General features: G+C 40.1%; 1 protein-coding gene across 3 annotated transcripts in view; it reads left to right on the top strand.

Moving 5' to 3' along the window:
* The window catches only part of VPS45 (vacuolar protein sorting 45 homolog), an 87,206-nt gene that overhangs the window by 60,107 nt on the left and 2,962 nt on the right, over positions 1–24,137 (top strand). The window contains exon 15 of one of the 3 annotated variants that reach the window (XM_063605608.1): positions 402–8,414. The exons of the other annotated variants lie outside the window; for them this stretch is intronic. Coding sequence (XP_063461678.1) covers positions 402–456 — 55 coding nt within the window. The 3' untranslated portion in view covers positions 457–8,414. Of the gene's footprint in view, positions 1–401; positions 8,415–24,137 lie in introns of those variants that run through there. 3 annotated transcript variants of the gene reach the window in all.

Raw genomic sequence — 24,137 nt, 5'->3', positions numbered from 1 at the left:
CACGAGAATCACTTGAACCCAGGAGACAGAGTTTGCAGTGAGCTGAGATGGCACCATTGCACTCCAGCCTGGGTGACAGGGCAAGACCCTGTCTCAAAAAAAAAAAAAAAAGGTACTATGAATAAAACTTCATTTTCTGTTCAAAAAAGAAGAAAAAAGAAAAAAAAATGAAACATCTAGGGTTTTCCTTAAATTAGTGTTCAAGTTCCTGATAAATGACCTTTTGTTTTTTGGGGGATGGAGTCTTGCTCTGTCGCCCAGGCTGGAGTGCAGTGGTTTGATCTCAGCTCACTGCAACCTCTGCCTCCCGGATTCAAGCAATGCTTCTGCCTCAGCCTCCAGAGTAGCTGGCACTACAGGCGTGCACCACCACACTCGGCTAATTTTTGTATTTTTGGTAGAGACGGGGTTTCACCATGTTGGCCAGGCTGGTCTCGAACTCTGGACCTCAAGTGATCCACCTGCCTTGGCCTCCCAAAGTGCTGGGATTACAAGAGTGAGCCACCGCACCCGGCCTCAACAAATCATCCTTATATAAAATTAAGAAGGTAAGGCAGTCCTGTGAAGGCTTTATGCTAGATTCTTCCAGCTATTGTCAGCGTTGGTATCTCTGTGTGACCTAATAGCATGCTAAGCAGTACACTGTATTACATTTGAGCAGATATCTTAGCAATAAAGATTCAATAAAATTTTGGACAGAATTATTCACTGGCTTCCTGACCAAAGAAACTTTTGCAAAGAGGGAGTTGCTATGGCAATCACCAAACAGGAAAAAATATTAGTTGATTTTTGCAACACATAAATGATTCAATATCAAGTGTTTATAGTTTACTTTTATAAATATATAGCCCTAGCCAATAAGTAAATAGTGAAATTTATCATACCAGTAAGAAGATTATGGAATTTATATTTCAGAGGCCAGTTATTGTGAAGGCTTAAGTAACTGAAAGCAATAGTTTCACCTTTGAATGGAAAGGCTCAATTTTCATGATGAATGTAGGATACCTTGGGTATTACTAACATATTTAGTAAGTTTACAACTCTTAATACATATTGGAATCTTAGACTCTCAGTAATGGAAAGGCTAATATTTTTTAAAAATCAGTTTTATACCTGGATATAGTAGGGCTGCAGTGAACTAGCAATAATATGATATGGAGGAGAAAACATTGAATAATTTGTTTCTGTGAATTATTAGGGTTTAATTTTGTAGGAGTTTTAGTGTATAATTTTCTCTGTAATATATGGGTTATTTCTTAAGGAAACAGGCCAAAAGAATAAGTGACAAAAATGCAGCCTTGACCTCAAGAGCTCTGCAGCACAGAAGTAGCTTTTTGAGAGACTAGGGAGATTAGAAAATGGTATACGTTTAGATTTGCCGCAATATTGCTCTCCTTTTACACTTAGAATCATGTAAGTCATGGTATGGTTGGCCATGTCTTACATGTCTTACATCCAAATCCATGGATTTGGATTAGTGGGTACCCCAATAAACAGGAAAGAAATGATATCTTGTCACTGTGTGATGTATTAATACAGAAGCTACTATCCTTCCAGAATAGGAAATGTCTATTGTGGAATATTTCTGGAATACAGGTCACTTAGTTTCCCTATTACAACTCTTAAATAAAATCTGAGGCCGGGCGCGGTGGCTCATGCCTGTAATCCCAGCACTTTGGGAGGCCGAGGCAGGCGGATCACCTGAGGTCGGGAGTTCGAGACCAGCCTGACCAACATGGAGAAACCCCCCCGTCTCTACTAAAAATACAAAATTAGCCAGGCGTGGTGGCACATGCCTGTAATCCCAGCTACTAGGGAGGCTGAGGCAGGAGAATCGCTTGAACCTAGGAGGCGGAGGTTGCGATGAGCTGAGATTGCGCCATCGCACTCCAGCCTGGGCAACAAGAGTGAAACTCCGTCTAAAAAATAAATAAATAAAATCTGAGATTACTAAACAGATTTATTCTGCATGCAAATTTCAGAACTATCACTTACTAGTTTTTTTATTACTTAATCACTTAATGTAATGGGTAGATAGGTCAAAATTGATCTCCTGCATCCCAGAAAATAACAAGTACCCTTACCCGTCAGGTAGCAATTTTAACAACCTTAATCATGGTTTCTCTATTTTTATTTCTGACATATATCAAGATCGCTTTTACTGTAAATTGAAACAAAATCTTAGTTGTAAACAAAACTTAAAAATAAAGAAGAGAAAGCAATTATTCCTTTCCTCCCTAGTATATTTCCAAAAATGAACATAATTTTTAGTGTAAGAACAGAGCCTTTGTATAAGTAAGCTCTTCATCTTAAGCAAGAAGTTACCTGAAGATATAGGTCCCTTAGATCCTAATAGGAAATATACATTAGTTTAATCTGAAATTGAAGTTGCCATTCAAAGTTATCTTAAAGTGGCTCTTTCTTGCATACTTTATTTCTTTAAAACAGTTCTTTTGCAATAATATTTTTTAGTGATTCAGGCGCTGGTTGTAATGAAGCAGAGTTCTATATATGCAGGCCTTCCGTAGTTGTATGATTTGTTTCTATAGGGCCTGCTCTGATTAGCTGTAATTGTGATTATTTTTGTTTAGATTTAAACACCATTTAAAATAGAAGGCATGTATTTGCTGCTAAGACACCAAGGAACTTTGCAGAAGCAAATTATCTCCTTAGCAACATTCTTTTTTTTTTTTTTTTTTTTGAGTCAGAGTCTTGCTCTGTCGCCCAGGCTGGAGTGCAGTGGCGCGATCTCGGCTCACTGCAAGCTTCGCCTCCTGGGTTCACACCATTCTCCTGCCTCAGCCTCCTGAGTAGCTGGGACTACAGGTGCCCGCCACCGCGCCCGGCTAATTTTTTGTATTTTTAGTAGAGATGGGGTTTCACCGTGGTCTCGATCTCCTGACCTTGTGATCCACCCTCCTCAGCCTCCCAAAGTGCTGGGATTACAGGCATGAGCCACCATGCCCTGCCCTCCTTAGCAACATTCTTAATAAAATTGCCTTCTAAATAAAGAGAGGCAGTCAGTATTTCTTCTCTTTCCATAGCCATATGAAGTTTAACATGAATTTTGTATTACTTCCCTTTTTCATTTCATATATAATGAAATACACAGAAATAAAATGTAGTAACCAATTACAGAGACTTCTTTAAAGATATAACTGTTGTGCTTTTTTGAAGGCAAAGAACCTGCCCTGAAAAAGAATCTGACCTGAACACATGCTGTCCTAAGCAGTTAGTCTAGTGTGTCTCTGGGGTCTATGCAGGTTTGCAGTGTACAGACTGTTATCTCCTGTCTCAGTATTTGCCCTTCTTATGGAATTACTTTCCTTCCTCTTACTACCTTATTTCCTCCTCTTCATTTGTCTCATTAGTTGTATTAGCCAGATATATATTTACTTGTAGGGGAGGGGGAATGTCAAATTTCAGTTTCTAGGAATTATATATGGCATGAGTCATTGCTATAGCATCACAGAAATTTTCATCAACGTCTATCTAGAACAGTCAGGAGTTCTAGTTATGAGTTCTGTAATAGATATTTATTGAACATGTGAGAACAATGTGAAGCCAATAGTTGGTTCACTCAAATATTTACTGAGCACTGGGATACCTCCATGAATAAAACAAAGATCCTAACCCTTGTGAAGCTTTCATTTTAATGCAGGGGGAGACAGAAATAAACCATAAACTTAACAAATAGGTATATTTTATAGTAAATCAGTATGTAATAGATGCAGTGGGGGGGTTAGGGAATATGAAACTGTGTAAAGGGAAATTGATAGTGCTTGGGGACAGTGGCTGTAGGTTACACTACTCAGTATGGTATCAGGAAAGGCCTCCTTAAGAAGAGATGTGTGTAGGCCAGGTGCCATGGCTCACACCTATAATCCCAGCACTTTGGGGGGCCAAGGCAGCCGGATCACCTGAGGTCAAGAGTTCAAGACTAGTCTGGCCAACATGGCGAAACCCCATCTCTCCTAAAAATACAAAAATTAGCCGGGCCTGGTGGTGCACTCCTGCAATCCCAGCTACATGGGAGGCTGAGGCAGGAGAATCACTTGAACCCAGGATGTGGAGGTTGCAGTGAGCTGAGATTGAGCCACTACACTCCAGCGTGGGTGACAGAAAGAAGACTTAAAGCCACAGCCATGTCCTAAGAATCATGCGATGCGTTGGAGGAGCTGCAAGGAGGCTGGTGAGTCTGGGTGGAGTGAGCAAGAGGAGTAGAAAGAAATGCAGTGCGAGAGGCATCAATACCTGGGGCTGTTCCTGGAGCACCTTATATACTGTGAGGACTGCTTTTCACTAGGAGTTAGAGAGCACTTTTGGGTTGGGGTTTTTTTTAATGTTTTTATTGAGCTAAAATTTACATACCATACAAGTCACCCATTTGAAGTGTAAAATTCAGTGGTTTTTAGTATATTCACAGATATATTCAACTATTACCACAGTCAATTTTAGAACATTTTCATTGGCTGGGCGTGGTGGCTCACACCTGTAATCCCAGCACTTTGGGAGGCTGAGGCGGGTGGATCACCTGAGGTCAGGAGTTTGAGACCAGCCTGGCCAACATGGTGAAGCCCCATTTGTACTACAAATACAAAAATTAGCCAGGCATGGTGGCACGCACCTGTAATCCCAGCTACTCAGGGGGCTGAGGCAGGAGAATTGCTTGAACCCAGGAGGCGGAGGTTGCATCACGCCATTACACTCCAGCCTGGGCAACAAGAGCGAAACTCCTTCTCAAAAAAAAAAAAAAAAAAAAAAGCATTTTCATTGTATCCAAAAATCCCCCTCTCCAGCCCTAATAAACCACTAATCTAACTTCTGTCTCTACAAATGTCCCCATTCTGAGCATTGCATGTGAATGGAATCATATAATATGTATTCTTTTGTGACTGGCTTCTTTCACTTAGCATAATGTTTTCAAGACTCCTCCATGTGTAACATACATCAGTACTTTATTCCTTTTTATGACTGAGTAATATTTCACTGTATGCATGTGCCATGTTTTATTTATCCATTCATCAATTGATGGACATTTAGGATGTTTCCATCCTTTGGCTATTATAAGTAATGCTGCTATAAACATTTATGTACAAGTTTTTGTGTGCGTTAATAGGGTTTTAAGCACAGCCATGACACCTGACTTATGTTTTAGGAGGATCTATCAAAGCAATGTGAATTAAGAAATTATCCACCAAAATGAACATTTGCTTATTATAAAAATGCAAATTTCTAGATGTAGTTAAATAAACTATACCCATTATTTTATTCACCTGCAATAAACTGAGCCATTATCGTAGTTGGTTTTCTGAAGCACATGATCCTACCTTGCAAATAAACGAGCATCTTGGTTTGGATTTTGAGCTGGTCTGCCTTAGCACTTCACAGGTCAATCAATATTAAAGAGTTCTAGTCCCTTCCAGCAGCAATTGACACCTTTAAGTTAGCTGTGTGAGCTGAGAGGTCAAGAACCCAATCCATATAGATGGAATTGTTATCGTAATAGGCAAAAATACCTGTCTTCATGGGATTCAGGATAGAAGTAGAGGGAAAAAGGGTGGCTAGGTGAATTCATTAGCCAATAGTGCTGCCATTGCTTGAGCACTATGTGAACTTTATTTAGTCTCCAGTTCTTAAAACTTTTGACAAATAGAAAGACATATCCTGCTAGAAGATGGCATGAGAGCAACAATTCTCTCGCTGCCAGATTCCCTTTCAAGCCAATAATAATTACTGTACATAGTATATTCTTTGTCATACTACTAGATCCAACTAAGCCCTCATTAGCTATAAACCTAAAGAATAATTAATGATCCCATTTTCAATTATTTTCCCCATAAGTAGCAAAGACAGATAGTGCTGGCAAACAGGTAAAGGAAAGTAGGCATTCCCCTTGACCAAGTAATTCATGCTCATTGTTAAAAGGAAATGAGGCTGAACACGGTGGCTTACTCCTGTAATCCCAGCACTTTGGGAGGCTGAGGCGGGTGGATCACGAGGTCTGGAGTTCAAGACCAGCCTGGCCAACGTGGTGAAACCCCATCGCTACTAAAAATACAAAAATTAGCCAGACGTGGTGGCGTGCACATGTAGTACCAGCTACTCAGGAGGCTAAGGCAGAAGAATTGCTTGAATCTGGGAGGCAGAGGTTACAGTAAGCCGAGATCGCGCCACTGCACTCCAGCCTGGGTGAGAGACCAAGACTCCGTCTTGGAAAAAAAAAATGAATTATAAAAGTAAAAATCATTCATAATACCACAGCTCAGAGCTAATCACTGTTAATATGTTGGCTTTTTTTCTTTTTTTCTTTTTTTCTTTTTTTTGAGACAGAGTCTCGCCCTGTCACCCAGGCTGGAGTGCAGTGGCACAATCCCGCCTCACTCCAACCCCCCCACCTCCCGGATTTAAGTAATTCTCATGCCTCAGCCTCACAAGTAGCTGGGACTACAAGCCTGCAGCATCACACCTGGCTAATTTTTTTTTTTTTTTTTTTTTGTATTTTTAGTAGAGATGGGGTTTCACCATGTTGGCCAGGCTGGTTTTGAACTCCTGACCTCAAGTAATCCACCTGCCTTGTCCTCCCAAAGTGCTGGGATTATAGGCATAAGCCACTGTGCCCAGCCCCTTCTAATTTTTTTTTAACCTAAATGTTTTAGAATTCTGTTTATGTTTTGTTTTTAACATAAGATCTATAGAGTTTTTTTCTTTAATCATTTGAGAACATTTTCCCATGTTACTAAAAAGTCTTTAAAACAATCTTAATGGCTATATAATTTTATTTTTAAGGATGGGTCTTTATTTAACTATTACCATTGGACATTTAGGTTGTTTACATTTTTTTCACCAGCATATTCAGCTGCAAGTTTACTTTTATTTTTTATTTATTTATTTTTTTGCTTTTTTAAATTTTTAATTGACATGTAATAATTTTACACATTTATTAGGTACAGAGTAATATTTTGATACATGTATACAATGTATACTGATCAAATCAGGATATTTAGCATAACAGCACATCAAACATTTATCATTTCTTTGTATTGGGAACATTCAAAATCTTTTTTTTCTGTATTGGATATGTATTTTTTTTTTTTTACTTTTTTTATTTATTTTTTAATATATATATATTTTTATTATACTTTAAGTTCTAGGGTACATGTGCACAATGTGCAGGTTTGTTACATATGTATACATGTGCCATGTTGGTGTGCTGCACCCATTAACTCATCATTTAAAAAATGATGAGTTCATGTCCTTTGTAGGGACATGGATGAAACTGGAAACCATCATTCTGAGCAAACTATCGCAAGGACAAAAAACCAAACACCGCATGTTCTCACTCATAGGTGGGAATTGAACAATGAGAACACTTGGACACAGGAAGGGGAACATCACACACTGGGGGGAGGGGGGAGGGATAGCATTAGGAGATATATTTTTTATTTTTTTTATTTTTTAAATCATTTTTGAGATGGAGTCTCCTCTGTTGCCCAGGCTAGAGTGCAGTGACACGATCTCAGCTCACTGTAACCTCCACCACCCAGGTTCAAGGAATTCTCTGCCTCAGCCTCCCAAGTAGCTGGGATTATAGGCGCCTGCCACCACTCCCAGCTAATTTTTGTATTTTTAGTAGAGACGGGCTTTCACCATCTTGGCCAGACTGGTCTTGAACTCCTGACCTTGTGATCCACCCGTCTCAGACTCCCAAAGTGGTGGGATTATAGATATGAGCCACTGCCCCTGGCCAAGCTTACATTTTTAATATAAATAATGCTTCAATAAACATCTTACGTACTGATAAAACTTGGTCCCCATCTCGGTGGGGACAAAGGTTTAAGATAAACGTATAGTGAGGCAGTCTGAAATATTGCCAGTAGAAGGATAAATTAGTATAACTTTCCTAGAAAGCAATTTAGCATTATATATTCTAAAGTATGGGATTAATTTCATGGCTTTTGTTGTTGGGTTTTTGTTTTGTTTTGTTTTTTTGAGACAGAGTCTCGCTCTGTCGCCCATGCTGGAGTGCAGTGGTGCCATCTCGGCTCACTGCAAGCTCTGCCTCCCGGGTTCACGCCATTGTCCTGCCTCAGCCTCCCAAGTAGCTGGGACTACAGGCATCTGCCACCATGCCTGGCTAATTTTTTTTTGTATTTTTAGTAGAAACGGGGTTTCACCATGTTAGCCAGGATGGTCTCAATCTCTTGACCTCGTGATCCGCCCTCCTCGGCCTCCCAAAGTGCTGGGATTACAGGCGTGAGCCACCACACCGGCCTGTTTTTTGATTTTTAAGAAGCCCTTGCTCAAGTGATGGAAATGTTCTATATCTTGATTGAGGAGTTGGTTATACAACTGGATATATTTGGCAAACTCATCAAAGAATATCCTTGATATCAGTGAATTTTATTGTCTATGAGTTATAGCTCAATAAAAAAAATTAATATGTAGCTGAGCAGAGTGGCCCATGCCTGTAATCCCAGCACTTTGGGAGGCTCAGTTGGGAGGATCATTTGAGGCCAGGGGTTCAAGAACATCCTGGGCAACATAGTGAGACTCCATCTCCAAAAAAAACGTTAAAATTAGCCAGGCATCATGGTACGCACCTGTAATCATAGCTACAGGTAGGACAAAGCACTGTAGTACCAAACTGACATTTTCTCCTTCAAATGTTCAGAAAGATAAAAAAGATAATTTAAAATAGAATAGTTTCTCACTGCATAATTCAATGTTATTTAATGCCATGCCCCAGAACCACCTGATGTCAACTGATGTTATGACTCACACACTTTGAGGAAAACTGGGCTATTACAATTCCTAAAGCAACGGGTATGATGATAATTTGGTAAAACACTTAACCAAATTTTAAAGACAGTACAACAAAATGTAAAATATCTCAGTACTTTTTTAAGTTGATTACATGCTGAAAGATAATATTTTGGATATATGGGTTAAATAAAATACACTACTAAAATTAATTTTACCTGTTTCATTTTACTTTTTTAATGTGGCCACGAGAACATTTGTGACTTGCACTGCTTTATCCATTTAATTTTGTTAATTCTCATAATGACTCAGTGAAGCAGATTTTTTTTTTTTTTGAAACAGGGTCTCGCTCTGTTGCCCAGGCTGGAGTGCAGTGGCACACACACAGCTCACTGTGACATTGATCTGGGTTCAAGCAGTCCTACCACTTCAGCCTCACAAGTAGCTTGTGCTAACTTTTTATTTTTTTCTAGAGACAGGGTCTTGCTATGTTGTCCAGACTGGTCTCAAACTCCTGGGCTCAAACAAACCTCCCAACTTGGCCTCCCAAATTGTGGGTGAGCCACCACACCCAGCCAAGGTAGATATTTTTATAATTGTTATCAACTTCCTTTTTCAGATGAGGAAATCAAAGTAGAGAGAAGTTAAGTACCTTGCCCAAAGTCATAAAGCTAGTAAGTGGTAAAACTGGAATTGGGCACAGTCTGTTTCCAGTATGAGTACCTAAGCACTCAGTTGAAATAATATTTTGGAATATTTATCTAGCTATGATATTTTTAAATCCTTTGTTTATAAATGTCACCTATAAGATAGGCAAAATATGTTTTTATCAAATGGATAATATGTGAAGCTTTCAGCCTACTAAGAAATATTGTAAACCAAAGCTGGGGAAAAAATAATACAGAATTGAGGGATCATTTACTTTTATTTTAAGAATTTTATCATTCAATGATGATTAAAAATGAGATTTAAGAGACAGTGTTGCTCTTTGAGTAAAAATGACTAACTTGGCCAGGCATGGTGACTCACACCTGTAATCCCACACTTTGGGAGGCCGGGGCGGGCAGATTGCTTGAGTTCAGGAGTTCAAGACCAGCCTGGGCAACATGGTGAGACCCTGTCTCTACCAAAAATACAAAAAAATAGCTGGGCGTGATGGTGCGTGCCTGTGGTCCCAGCTACTCGGGAGGCTAAGGTGGGAGGACAGCTTGAGCCCAGGGGGCAGAGGTTGCAGTGAGTCAAGTTCGCGCCACTGCACTCCAGCCTGGGTAACAGAATGGGACCCTTGTCTTAAAAAAAAAAAAAAAAAGAAAATTAACTTGATTAATTAGTGGCAGCTTTTAGTTTCATAACTATCTGAAATGATGCCTAAGTGTTATAATAATTTAACTTTGACATGGAGTGAAATTAATACTTTTTGTAGTGAATACAGCTAAGGGCCTAAAAAATAGTTGGCATCTTGAATTTCTATACATAAGTTTGAGGCTGGTAGGGGGCTGATTCAATTCGTGTTATCAACAGGTACTTTATAGATTTCCACCTAAACAAGTAACACTAGAAACTTGGACCTTCTCCTGTAACCACCAGTAGGTTCAATCTCTGAATTATTTACAGAAAAATTAGGATACTATGACAGAATTTGCATTTCAAAGAGGCGGGAACCCAGAGGGGACTTTTCTTCACTACGGACGTTTCAGGATAAGTTTTGAAACTTTCCCAAAGAGATTTTCTTTCTTTTTTTTTTTTTTTAGTGAGACAGAGTCTCGCTCTGTCGCCCAGGCTGGAGTGCAGTGGCACGATCTCGGCTCACTGCAACCTCCGCCTCCCGGGTTCAAGCGATTCTCCTGCCACAAAGTCCCAAGTAGCTAGGACTACAAGTGCGTGCCACCACGCCTGGCTAATTATTTTTGTATTTTTAGTAGAGATGGGGTTTCACCGTGTTAGCCAGGATGTTCTTGATCTCCTGATCTCGTGATCTGCCCACCTCAGACTCCCAAAGTGCTGGGATTACAGGCGTGAGCCACTGCATCCGGCAAAGAGATTTTCTTTGACAGCTTATTTTCCTCCAGTGACCAAAGGATTAGACATCATTGCAAGAGTTGTGATGGAGTGTGTCGCCTGTCACTGACAAGCATTTATTGAGTGCTGATTATGTGTAATGTTCTGTGCACGGTGCTAGAAAGATGAAGACATGTTCTGTATCTTTAAGGATCTCAATGTCTAATAGGAAAATAAACATATAAATGAACAACTCTAATAAGACGCCTTTTTAAAAGTTGAATTTAACCCAGGATTCAAATTTAGGCATGTCCCTTGATTCCAATTTATTTGTGCACTGTAACGTATATTTTTTAATTAAAAAATAGCTTTTCATTTTACCTCTGAATTGTGTGTAAAAAAGAAATTTAAAAAAGAAAAATATCTTTTCATTACAAAATCAATATATAATTCCTGTAGGAAAAAAAATTTAATACAGCTAAGCAAAAAAATAGCCATACTGCCACCATAGGGAATGTTGTCAGCCTTTTAGATCTTTTGCTATGAATGTATACACATATTTTTTAAATTTTATTTATTTATTTATTTATTTGAGACGGAGTCTTGCTCTGTCACCCAGGCTGGAGTGCAGTGACACCACCTCGGCTCACTGCAACGCCCGCCTCCCAGGTTCAAGCGATTCTCCTGCCTCAGCCTCCCGAGTAGCTGGGACTACACGCTACCACACCCAAATAATTTTTATAGTTTTAGTAGAGACAGATTTCACCATGTTGGCCAGGCTGGTCTCAAAGTCCTGACCTCAAGTGATCCACCTGCCTCAGCCTCCCAAAGTCCTAGGATTACAGGCATGAGCCACCACACCTGGCCAATTTTTTTTTTTTTTAAGATGGGGTCTTGCTCTGTCACCCAGGCTGGAATGCAGTGGTGTGATCATAGTTCACTGTAACCTCAAACTCTTGGGCTCAAGCAGTCCTCCCACCTCAGCCTCCCAAGTATCTAGGACTATGGGCCACCAAGCCTGGCTATCTATCTGTCTAATCTATCTATCTATCTATTTATTTGAGATGGAGTCTCAAATATGTTGCCCAGTCTGGTATTGAACTCCTGGCCTCAAGAGATCCTGCAGCCTCGGTCTCCCAAAGTGCTGGGATTATAGGCATGAGCCACTGTGCCCAGCACACATATATATCTATATAATATACACACACACTTTTTTTTTTTTTTTTTTTTGAGAGACAGGGCCTTGCTCTGTTGCCAGGCTGGAGTGCAGTGATGTGATCTTGGTTCACTACAACCTCCTCCTCCCGGGCTTAAGCCATCCTCCCGAGTAGCTGGGACTACACGTGTGTACCACCATGCCCAACTAATTTTTATATTTTTTGTAGAGAGAGGGTTTCACCATGTTACAGCCTAGGCTGGTCTCAGACTCCTGGGCTCAAGTGATCTGCCTGCCTTAGCCTCCCAAAGTGCTGAGATTATAGGCATAAACCACCACACCAGGCCTAGCCCACATATATTTTTAAATAAAAGGAAACATACTCTACATGTGCTTTCAATGAAAATGCTTATCTATATCACTTTTAATAACTGAATTATATTCTATTAAGTGTAGCACAATTTCATCAATCCTCAATTTTTTGTTCATTCAACAAATACTTATTGAGCACCTACTATATTACAGGGGTTACCTTGAGACTGGAATATAGTGGTGAGCAAAACAAATATTGTTTGATATTGTTTGCAGTTTTTCACTCTTATAAACAGTACTGTAATAAACATCATTTTACATACATCTTTAAACACGTATTCACTTGTTGACTTGGAATAATAATAATTGAATATATACTATGTGCCAGGCAGTTGGTTGACTTCATTACATATATTATCTCATTTAATCTTCATGATCCAAGAAGTGAGATCATTATGATCTCAATTTTCAAATGAAGAAATAGGAACATAGAGAAATTAAGTAATTTGCTTTAAGTCATATAGCAGGGAAATACAGAGCTGGAACTCAAGCTCAGATTTGTGTGATGCTGGATTCCATGCACTGCTGGCAATGTTGGTTAGGCATCAGAGGGTGTAAACGTTTTTAAGATGCAAAATTACTAAACTGCCGGCCAGAAAAATTTTATTATACCTGTATAGTATATACACATAATAGTGTGTTTATATCTTCACATCATGCCCGTGCCAACCCTGAGGTTAGTTGCTGCTAATTCTTAAAAATAAAATTTAGGCTGGGCATGGTGGCTCACACTTGCATTCCCAACACTTTGGGAAGCCGAGGCAGGTGGATTGCCTGAGGTCAGGAGTTTGAAACCAGCCTGGCCAACGTGGTGAAACCCCATCTCTACTATAAATGCAAAAATTAGCTGGGTGTGGTGGCGGGCGCCTGTAATCCAGCTACTCAGGAGGCTGAGGCAGGAGAATCATCGCTTGAACCTGGGAGGCAGAGGTTGCAGTGAGACAAGATCGCACCATTGCACTCCAGCCTGGGCAACAAGAGCGAAACTCCATCTCAAAAAAATAAAAATAAGGTAAAATAAAATTTTAAAATTATCAGCTAGGCACAGTGGCACATGCATATAATCCCGATGCTTTCAGAGGTCGAGACAGGAGAATCACTTGAGGCCAGGAGTTCGAGACCAATCTGGGCAACAAAGCCCAGACTCTTTTTTTGTCTCTAAAAAAAAAAAAAAAAAGTCTTTTTAGCCATGCATGATGGCATGCACCTGTAGTCCCAGCTACTTGGGAGACTCAGGCAGGAAGATCACTTGAGCCCAGGAGTTAAAGGTTACAGTGAGCTATGATCACACCACTGCACTCCAGCCTGTGTGACAGAGCAAGACTATGTCTCAATAAGTAAATAAATAAAAATTATCAATGTGTATGGAGAAGGTCAGTTAAAAAGCAGTTTACTTCAACCCAGATGCAGAGAAAGAAGGAAGAAACAGATTAATAGTGTGAAGCTTAAAAGAAGAGACCAATGAATAAATGAGAAAGAAATGGAGGCAAGAGTCAGCAAGGTAGACGTTATCTAGTTTCAAAGCAGCCTTCCAGTTCCAGATTCCAGGGTTTTATGAAGCAATGATCTTCTTACATTAAGTCAGTGACAGACACCCCTGCCCTGTCAATGCCATATAATAATCATTTTTCTTTTGTGTAAGCTACTTTGAATGGGTTTGTTTCCTGCAGCCAGAATGTTGAGTTATGGGAAAAAGTTATTCTCTCTCACAAGTTTGTAGGATATGCCTTTTTGTGTCATGTGGAAGATCCAATACAGATTTGCATATTTGTTTCAGGACTTGTGTAAAACTAAAAAGTTTAAAATGTAAGGAAAAACTCAAACATGCTTAACTCTGTATAGTGAGACAGAAGTGACCTGTTTACCTCATTATTTCCAGTATTATCTATATTTCTGTTTTCATGATCAAAAAATATTAAAATGTTCTACCAATTTTAAAGAGCCATCAATTTGATGCCACTGGAATTATTTAAATAATAAAGTGTCCAGTTGATTATATTCAACACAGCCCTGAGTTCCATTCCTCTGACAAAACCATACAGTATTACCTTCCCCAAATAAATGATGCATCCTTCAGGACATATGTTCTTTCACTAGGATTATCATTAGAGCTTCTGAGCCTAAGTGGAACCTGTTACTTATAAATCACCTTTTAGTACCCTTTGGTCTTGTAAGAAGCAGTGTAACATACCAATTAAGAGTATGGGTTTCAGTGCCAGACTACCTTGTTTAAATTCTGGTTTTGCCACATATTCACTTGTATGATCTGAGACAAATCATTTAGCCTCTTTCTGCCTCAGCTTTTTCAGCTGTAAAATGGAGGTATTAATAGCTCCTTCATACCATTGTTGTGATGATTAGATGATTAATATTTGTAAAATGCTTAGAGGTGATCTGGCAGAGGGTAAGCACTCAATGGATGTTACCTGCTGTTGCTGTTATTACTGTTACATTTTGGGGAGATAAAGTAAAACAGACTTTAGGTATTCATTATCACCACCTCTGTCATCACCCTTACTTCCAAATAAGTTGTCTTAAAACCCTTTACCATAATTCAAAGGCAGAATTATATTATTATTCCAAGTGGAAATATACTGAGGCAGTGATAAAATGTACTATGAAGATAGTCCAATGTCAGATGACTTTGCAGTCTGTGAGAAGAAAAATCTTTAGTAGTTCCATTTCCATTTGTGTTCACTTAAAATTTCTCCTTTGGGGCCCCCCAGAGTCAGTACCACTATAATTAAAAGATGAAGGCCAGGCGTGGTGGCTCACGCCTGTAATATCAGCACTTTGGGAGGCTGAGATGTATGGATCACCTGAGGTCAGGAGTTCGAGACCAGCCTGGCCAACATGGTGAAACCCCATCTCTACTAAAAAAAATACAAAAATTAGCCGGGCGTGGTGGTGGGCGCCTGTAATCCCAGCTGTTCGGGAGGCTGAGGCAGGAGAATCCTTTGAACCAGGGAGGTGGAGGTTGCAGTGAGCTGAGATTGTGCCACTGCACTCCAGCCTGGGCAACAGAGCGAGACTCCATCTCAAAAAAATAAAGAAGACTTGCAAAGAGTCTTCAGCATTCATGGTTGCTACAGCTGGGCTATTTGGGGCTTCGTTTCTTGCATTTTTTAATAGTGTTCACCATGCTGCCCCTGTAGTTGTGGTTGTTCTGACACATTGATGTGGGCTTGAATGTTCCCATACATCTACACCTCTTTTTATTCTCAGATGATAACTACCTTTCAGATATGTTCTCAGATGATAACCACCTTTCAGATCTCTGAGTTCTGTCCTTGAGGAGTCCATTTTTAACCCTGTGGATGATGAGGGTAATTTTTTCCTTTCTCTTCGCATGACATTCCAGTGAATGACACAAACAGTGCTAGATCCATGCAGAATCTCATTGTTTGCTTTTCTTGCTGTTTCTTCTCAATAAGAGAGGAAATAGTGCCAAGGGCTCCTGTTTGCTTCTTTGTTTTGTTTTGTTTCGTTTCATAAATCAGGTGGCCAGTACTAAGGAGGGAATTCGGAAGGAATAGCTACATTTTTTAATAGGCAATTATATCATTTGTAAGAAAGTGTCATAGGGTAAAATAACCCCAGTGGAATTAGTTAGAATCAAGGAAATATCTTATACTTTAATTCAGTGTATTCCAAGACTTATTATATAGAAAATTTATTTGAGGAGATATTGATAGGTATTCCATTTTTAAAAGGGTTCTATAGCCAACTAAGTTTGGAAAACACTCTATCCTTCTCTTAAAAAGTCAAAACTCATATTAGCATATTAAAGATTCTGAGAAAATCTAGGGTAAAGAAACCCACTCCACTTTTGTGTTTTTTAATTGTATTTTAATATAATATTTGATAAAATATATGTAGCATGTAAGTTAGAAAGGATAATATAATAAATATGCTTGAGCCTTTCACCTAAGCCAAGGACTAGAAAATTGCCAGTAACATAGATGTATCCATGTGTTCCTCTCCAATTACATCCCTTATCTCCCTACAGCAGGTAAGTGCTAACCTAGATTTTGTATTTAATTCCCTTGCTTTGGTGGAAGAAGATTGTGTTTTTAGCACTTATCTATGTATTTCTAAATAACACATTGTTTAGTTTTGCTTGTTTTTGAGCTTTATAAAAATAGTATCATACTTTTTTCATTAAACTTTGCTTCTAAGGTTCATCTGTATTGTTGCAGGTAACCTCAATCATTTTTCAGTGCTGTGTAACATTCCATTATGTGAATATACCACAGTTTACTTTTCCATTCACCTGTCCATAGACGTGAGGTTTTTTGTTATATTTTTTATTATTACTATTGCTCCTCTCAAGGAGAAACAAAAAGAAAATGTGAGCTAAAAATATTGACAGAATATTATGATTATATTGTTTGGGAGCATTAAGGAGTATATTTATTGAGTGGCTGCCTTTACTATTCAAGGCAGGAACTAAAACACAAACATAAATAAAACATCCCTGTCTTCAATGATCTTATGGTCCAGTGGAGGAGTCAAACAAATTCTGTATTTTTCATACTAGGATATGATTGGTCTCAAAGACTAATGGCACAAAATAAACATGACACATCTTTTGAAGTGCCCAGTTTCTTATAATCAGGGGGATGTGCAGGGGTAGAATTAAATAATTTAACTGATAAGTACCTTAAAATATGTTTGTGTCAAAATTTAAAAGGTCCTTTTATGAAAAATAATATAAAATTATTATGCATTTTTATTTTTATTTTTTTATTTATTTTTTATGACAGAACCTCACACTTGTCACCCAGGCTGGAGTGCAATGGCATGATCTCGGCTCACTACAACCTCCGCCTCCTGGGTTCAAGTGATTCTCTAGCCTTAGCCTCCCCAATAGCTGGGATTACAGGTGCCTACCACCACACCTGGCTAATTTTTGTATTTGTTTTAGTAGAGACAGGGTTTCACCAAGTTGGCCAGGCTGGTCTCGAACTCCTGACCTCACATGATCCACCCTCCTCGGCCTCCCAAAGTGCTGGGATAACAGGCATGAGTCACTGGGCCTGGCCAGTTATGCATTTTTAAAACAAAATACTGAAAGTCAAAGAAAGATGTAAGCTGATATACCAATCTGGACTACACCCTTAGGACTCATAATTCATTTGCTTCTTTTTGTCCTCTGTCGCCCAGGCTAGAGTGCAGTGGCGTGATCTCAGCTCACTGCAACCTCCGCCTCCTAGGTTCAAGCAATTCTGCCTCACCCCCCTGGGTAGCTGGGATTACAGGCACATGTAATCCCACCTGGCTAATTTTTGTATTTTTAGTAGAAATGGGGTTTCATCATGTTGGCCAGGCTGGTTTTGAACTCCTGACCTCAGGTGATCTGCCTGCCTCAGCCTCCCAAAGTGCTGGGATTACAGGCATGAACCACCACGCCTAGCCCTGCTTCTTCCTAGGTATAAAAATTTGAGGCCGGGTGCAGTGGTTCATGCCTGTAATCCCAGCACCTTGGGAGGCCAAGGCGGGTGGATCACCTGAGGTCAGGTGTTCAAGACCAGCTTGACCAACACGGCAAAACCCCATCTCTACTAAAAATACAAAAATTAGCCAGGCATGGTGGTGCATGCCTGTAATCCCAGCTACTAGCAGGGCTGAGGCAGGAGGATTGCTTGAACCTGGAAGGCAGGGGTTGCAGTGAGCCGAGATCGTCCCACTGCACTCCAGCTTGGGCAACAGAGTGAGACTCTGTCTCAAAAAAAAAAAAAAAAAAATTTGAGGCCGGGTGCGGTGGTTCACACCTGTAATCTCGGCACTTTGGGAGGCCGAGGCGGGTGGATCACCTGAGGTCAGGAGTTCAAGACCAGCCTGGCCAACATGGTGAAACCCCGTCTCTACTAAAAAATACAAAAATTAGCTGGGCATGGTGGTGGACTCCTGTAATCCCAGCTATTCAGGAGGCTGAGGCAAGAGAATTGCTTGAACTCAGGAGGTGGAGGTTGCAGCGAGCCAAGATCGCACCACTGCACTCCAGCCTGGACAACGAGAGCGAAACTCCATCTCAAACAAACAAACAAAAAAAAATTGAAAAGTGTTCATGTACAGAAGTTAAACAAAATGTATCCTAAATATAAATAATTAATTCTGACAGAGTAACTAGGAAATGCCTCACAGAGGAGCTGGTTTTTGAACTAGACCATAAAGGATAAGTAGGATTTCCATAGGAAGAAAGAGCAGTCAAGGCTGAGGAAAAGCATGATTAAGGACAGGAGCAAGATTTAAAAAAAAAAAAAAAAAAAAAAAGGTGTACCACATTTGAGAAATAATGAGAAGTTCTTCATAAGTAAAGTCTATCTCCAGTGAGGGGCAGGATGATCTCTGTGTGTGAGATGCCTGGTATTTCCAGATGTAGATTTGTTTGTTTGTTTTGAGACAGGGTCTCACCCTATCACCCAGGCTGGAGTGCAGTGGTGCCGTCTCAGCTCACTGCAGCCTCCACCTCCCAGGTTCAAGCGATTCTCCAGCCTGAGCCTCCCAAATAGCTGGGACCACAGGTGCATGCTACCACACCCAGCTAATTTTTGTATTTTTTTGTAGAGACGGGGATTCACCATGTTTCCCAGGCTGGTCTCGAGCTCCTGAACTCAAAGTGATCCACCTGCCTTGGCCTCCCAAAGTGCTGGGATTACAGGTGTGAGCCACCACACCCAGCCTCAGATGTAGATGTTGAATGCCAACCTATTCCCTTGCTCCTGATAAAACTGCTGTTGGATATTTAGAAAAAGTTTAGCACACTAGGTGACATTTAAGCTGGGGTCTTCTTTTAAAAATCTGTATCTGAATCATGTTCATTTGGCAAACAATTCATCCACTTTATACTAAGGATGAAGAAGGTAATACTCAAGATGTGCACTAACTAGTAAGACAAACCATTAGAAGAGAATTAGGAGGAAGGAAACCCGCTCACTGCCTTCTGTCCTGTCACAGGGGATGAATGCTCCTAGCTGGGGCTAGCTCTTCCACTTGGGCACCAGAGCCCATCTACCTCACCTACACCGGGATATCTCTCCAAACTCCCCTTTCTTTCCCAAATCATTTTTTCCCACCTGTTGGATTATTCATAGAAGCATAGAAATATCCTGCTATGCTGGGCACAGTGGCTCATGCCTGTAATCCTGGCACTTTGGGAGGCTGAGGTGGGCAGATTGCCTGAGCTCAGGAGTTTGAGACCAGCCTGGGCAACACAGTGAAACCTCATCTCTACTAAAATATAAAAAATTAGCCGGGCATGGCGGCGTATTTCTGTAGTCCCAGCTACTCAGGAGGCTGAGGCAGGAGAATTGCTTGAACCCGGGAGGTGGAGGTTGCAGTGAGCCGAGATTGTGCCACTGCACTCCAGCCTAGGCGACAGAGTGAGACTCCGTCTCCAAAAAAAAAAAAAAACAGTTTGAAATATCCTGCTATGTTCTGCATCTTTAAAAGCCCTCTCTTAACCCCCTTACTCTTTCTAGGCTCCATCTCATTTCTGTGTTCTCTTTCATAGGAAAATTCTCCAAGAGTTGTTTACACTCACTGTCTCTAATTCCTTCCCTCACATATTCTCTTAAACCCACATATTCTCCTCAACTACTGCATTCAGGCCTTCACTCCCATCACTCTAAAATCGCTGTTGTCAGGGTCCCTAGGGACCTCCACATAGCTAAACATAGAGTCAACTTTCAGTCCTCATTTTGCTTGACCTATCAGCAGCATCTGACACAGTTCCTTTACTTATTTTTTTTAAAAAAATAGAGATGAGGTATCGCTATGTTGCGCAGGCTGGTCGTTGTTATCACTTAGCTTCCAGGAACTATACTGTCTTGGTCCTCCTACCTCACTGGCCATTCCTTCTCTGTCTCATTTGCTGTTTCTCCTATTTTTGGAATCCCTGAGACTTGGCCACCTCATTCAGTCTCACGGCTTTAAGTTGTATGTCTCGACTACTAACTCCCAGATTTATATTTCTAGTCCTGAGTTTCATTATTGCTATTTGGAGGCAGATAATCTGTTGTTGTGGAGGACTGTCCTTTGCATTATGGATGTTCAGCAACATTCCTGGCCTATACCCATGAGAAACCAGCAGCACTCCACCAGTTATGACGAGGAAAAACATCTCCAGACTCTGCCAAATGTCCCCTGAGACTAAAATCACACTCCTCACCCCATTGAGAACCAGTGTTTCTTGTCCGAACTTCTCCCCCAAACTCTGGACTTGTATATCCACTGTCTTTTTGACATCTCTACTTGAATGTCTAATAAATATTCATACTTAACGTGATCAAAACCAAACTTCTGATCTTTGTTGCTCAATATAATCCTCCCTCCGACTTCCCACCTCAGTGGCACATCCATTCCTTTAGTTGCTTAGGCAAAAAAAACTTGGCATTTTCTTGAATCTCCTCTTTCTCTCACACCTACATCCTGACTTATCAATAAGTCCTGAGAGCTTTACCTTCAAAATACACCCAGAATCTAATGCCCTTTCACCACTACTGCTCTGGTCCATGCCACCGTCACTTCCCACTGGGATTACTGCAGCTGCTTTACTCTTGTCCCCCAACACCCCCTTCTCAATATAGTAGTAGGGTGATCTTGTGAAAATGTGTCATTCAGGGTATGTCACATCTTTTTGCAGAACCCTCCAGATGTCTCTCATCTTACCCAAAGTAAAAACCAAAATTCTTACAATGACATGCCAGGCCTTATATGGTCTCTCCTTATAGCCCGCTCTACCCATTCCTTACCTCTCCATTCTCACCTCTTACTATCCAACACCTTATTCACTTCACTCTAGCCACACTAACCTTCTTTCTGTTCCTTAAACATACAGAGCCTTGATCCCTTTGCACTTGCTCTTTCCCAGATACATGCTCTGTTGCCTCATTCAGGTCTTGACTCAAATGTCAGTTTCTCAGGGAGGCCTTCCTTGGGTACTAGTTTTTGTTTTTGTTTTGGGGGGATGTTTTTTATGGTAGCATTTTATTCCTCTTCAAGAAAAGCTATTACCTAACTCTCTTTTTTTTGAGACAGAGTCTCACTCTGTCACCCATGCTGGGGTGCAATGGGATGATCATAGCTCACTGCAGTCTCTAAATCCTGGGCTCATGCTCAAGTGATCTTTCCACCTCAGCTTCCTGAGGAGCTGGGACTACAGGTGTGCACCACCATGCTTGGCTAATTTTTAAAATTTTTTGTAGAGGGTCTTGCTATGTTGTCCAGGCTGGTCTTGAACTCCTGGACTCAAGCAATAGGATTAAAAATATCCTCCTGTTTCGGCCTACCAGAGTTCTGGGATTATAGGCGTGAGCCACCATGGGCAGCCAGTCACTAGTTTTATTTTATTTTTGTTGTTGTTGTTGTTGTTGTTGTTTTGAGATGGAGTCTTGCTTTGGTGCCCAGCCTGGAGTGCTGTGGTGCAATCTCAGCTCACTGTAACCTCCGCCTCCCAGGTTCAAACGATTCTCGTGCCTCAGCCTCCCAAGTAGCTGCGATTACAGGCATGCACCACCACGCCTGGCTAATTTTTGTATTTTTAGTAGAGACACGGTTTCACCATGTTGGTCAAGCTGATCTGAAACTCGTGACCTCAAGTGACCTCAAGTGATCCTCCCGCCTTGGCCTCCCAAAGTGCTGGGATTACAGGCGTGAGCCACCACACCCAGCCCAGTCACTAGTTTTAAAATCTCACACCACTACCATCTCCAATACTCCTTTTTTAAACCTGCTTTATCTTTTCCCATAGTATTTCTTCATCTAACATATTACAAAGAGGCAGTATAGCATTATAGTTAAGAAAACAAACTGAAGCCAGATTGCCTGGGATTATATCCCAATTCCATCACTTCTAGTGTGTGTGTGTGTGTGTCTGTGTGTGTGTGTGTGTGTATTTAAAGTGGAATGGTTTCTGTCCATTAGAGCAGTACTTTGCATGTAGTAATATGTGTACACCATTATTATTGTATTATTATTATTAACTACTAATTAATTGTATTTTCCTTCTCTCCCATTGGAATATAAATTCCATGAGAGCAGAGGGGTTTTTTTTTACTTTCTTCATTGCTGTATTCACAGCTTCTAGAACAGTGCCTAGCACATAGTAGACACTCAGTAAATATTTGTTGATCAAAGTATGTTATTTCTGGAGTGATGAGGATAAGGAGGGTCAAGGAAGACGAGGTATATGTTTAGAACTTTTACAAAGAGAATGTACTCATGTATCCTTGTGCCCCTAAAAGCTTCATAAGCTTGCATGGAAAATGGACATACAGACAAATAAATTACAACACAGTATATTTACAAGATATGGAAGAATGAGTACGTAACTCTAAGGGGAAAGCAATGCAGTTGAGGAAAGCTTCCTAGAGGAGTAATAATGTGAGAGTTGGGTTTTTAAAGATGCATAGTTCCACCAAACAAAGTGTGAGATGGATGGGACAGCCTTTGAATAGCAGGTGCAAAAGCAAAGAAGTATGAAACATAGCAGTGTCTCTGAAAACTGCAAGCCATGGAAGTTGAGAGGTGAGGAGCGTTTTCAGTGTTTTAAGCTATTAATAATTTCATCTTATCCTTCTGCCTTACCCACTCCCATACTCCTAACATCTCCAAGTAAGTGTTTGGCTGTAATTAGGAGCTTATTACTCCATTAAGACAAATATCTTGGGGTTTTTCTCATTATTTTCCTGAAAGTCTTTTTCTATTTTTCTGCTCCCCACAAGTTCCATTTTTTTTATTATTATAACACTATTCAGGTTCTAGATTCCCCTTGGTGTCTTTGGTATAAGAAATTCACATGTAATTTTTACCTGTGGAGTATAGTGAAAAAGGAGGAAGACATATCCTTAAATTATATACACATACACACACATAGTTTTTGTTACAGTATGATAGCTTTGTTTAGGAATAGAAACACAGTTGTTCAGCTGAATTATTTTAGTAATTAATATTTTTAATCCTATAAACATTGGTCTCTAGTCCCTTACCAGTGATGTAAGTGGAGAAGCTTGCTTTTCAGTGTGTGACTCAAGACTTCTCAAGGTTGACTTTTTAAAATCAGGGTTGGGGTTCTGCTTTTTTCCACCCACCTTCCTTCTATACATGGAGTCAGGAAAACACCCTTGATGACAGCACAAACTAAAAAAAGCAGTAGCATTAATCCACTCTGTTAGTTTCTGGCACTGCCTCTGTTTATACTCATATTGGATTGTGATTGTGTATCTGTCTCTGAGAGTCCCTTAAGGTAGGAATCATAACTAAGGTGTACATTTGTACACCTAGTTCAACGCCTAGTTCATAATGGATGCTCATTAAACATTTGTTGAATTGGATTGAATTGAACTGAATTGAACTGGACTATGGCACCAACGGAGAAGGGGATTTTTGAGTTTGCTTTTAAGTGAGATTGATTTAAAATGAATTTAGAAAGAGAAATTATTCTTTTGTTTTGTTTTTAAACATAGTCTAAATTTGGGGTACAGCTAGCAATATGTTCATTCGCCATAATTTTTTAAGCATTCTGAGCAATGACTCATTAGAGTCCCCAAATAGTTTTTTTTTAAGTCATAGTGGCCCTAGGAAACAAAATTAGGCTTGGTAAATATAAATAGTAAGTGTGTTCTCATTATAGTCAGGAACGTGGGGTCTTGTTGATATACAGAGGAGGATCTTTATTTCTTCCCTTAGTAGCAGAGTTGGAAATGAACCAAAGATCCCCTGATAAAATTCCTATAGGGCTTCCCAGCACATTTATTTCATTCTTTCTAGAAGTCATCAAGACTTGTTGTGTTATTGTTCAAAAAAAAATCAGTGCTACCTCATTTCCTAACACTTGTTTTCTGAC

The sequence above is a fragment of the Pan paniscus genome, chromosome 1, assembly GCF_029289425.2.
Source record: "Pan paniscus chromosome 1, NHGRI_mPanPan1-v2.0_pri, whole genome shotgun sequence".
NCBI lineage: Eukaryota > Metazoa > Chordata > Mammalia > Primates > Hominidae > Pan > Pan paniscus.
Note: the sequence above shows the minus strand (reverse complement) of the source record. Positions and strands in the feature narration are given on the sequence as shown.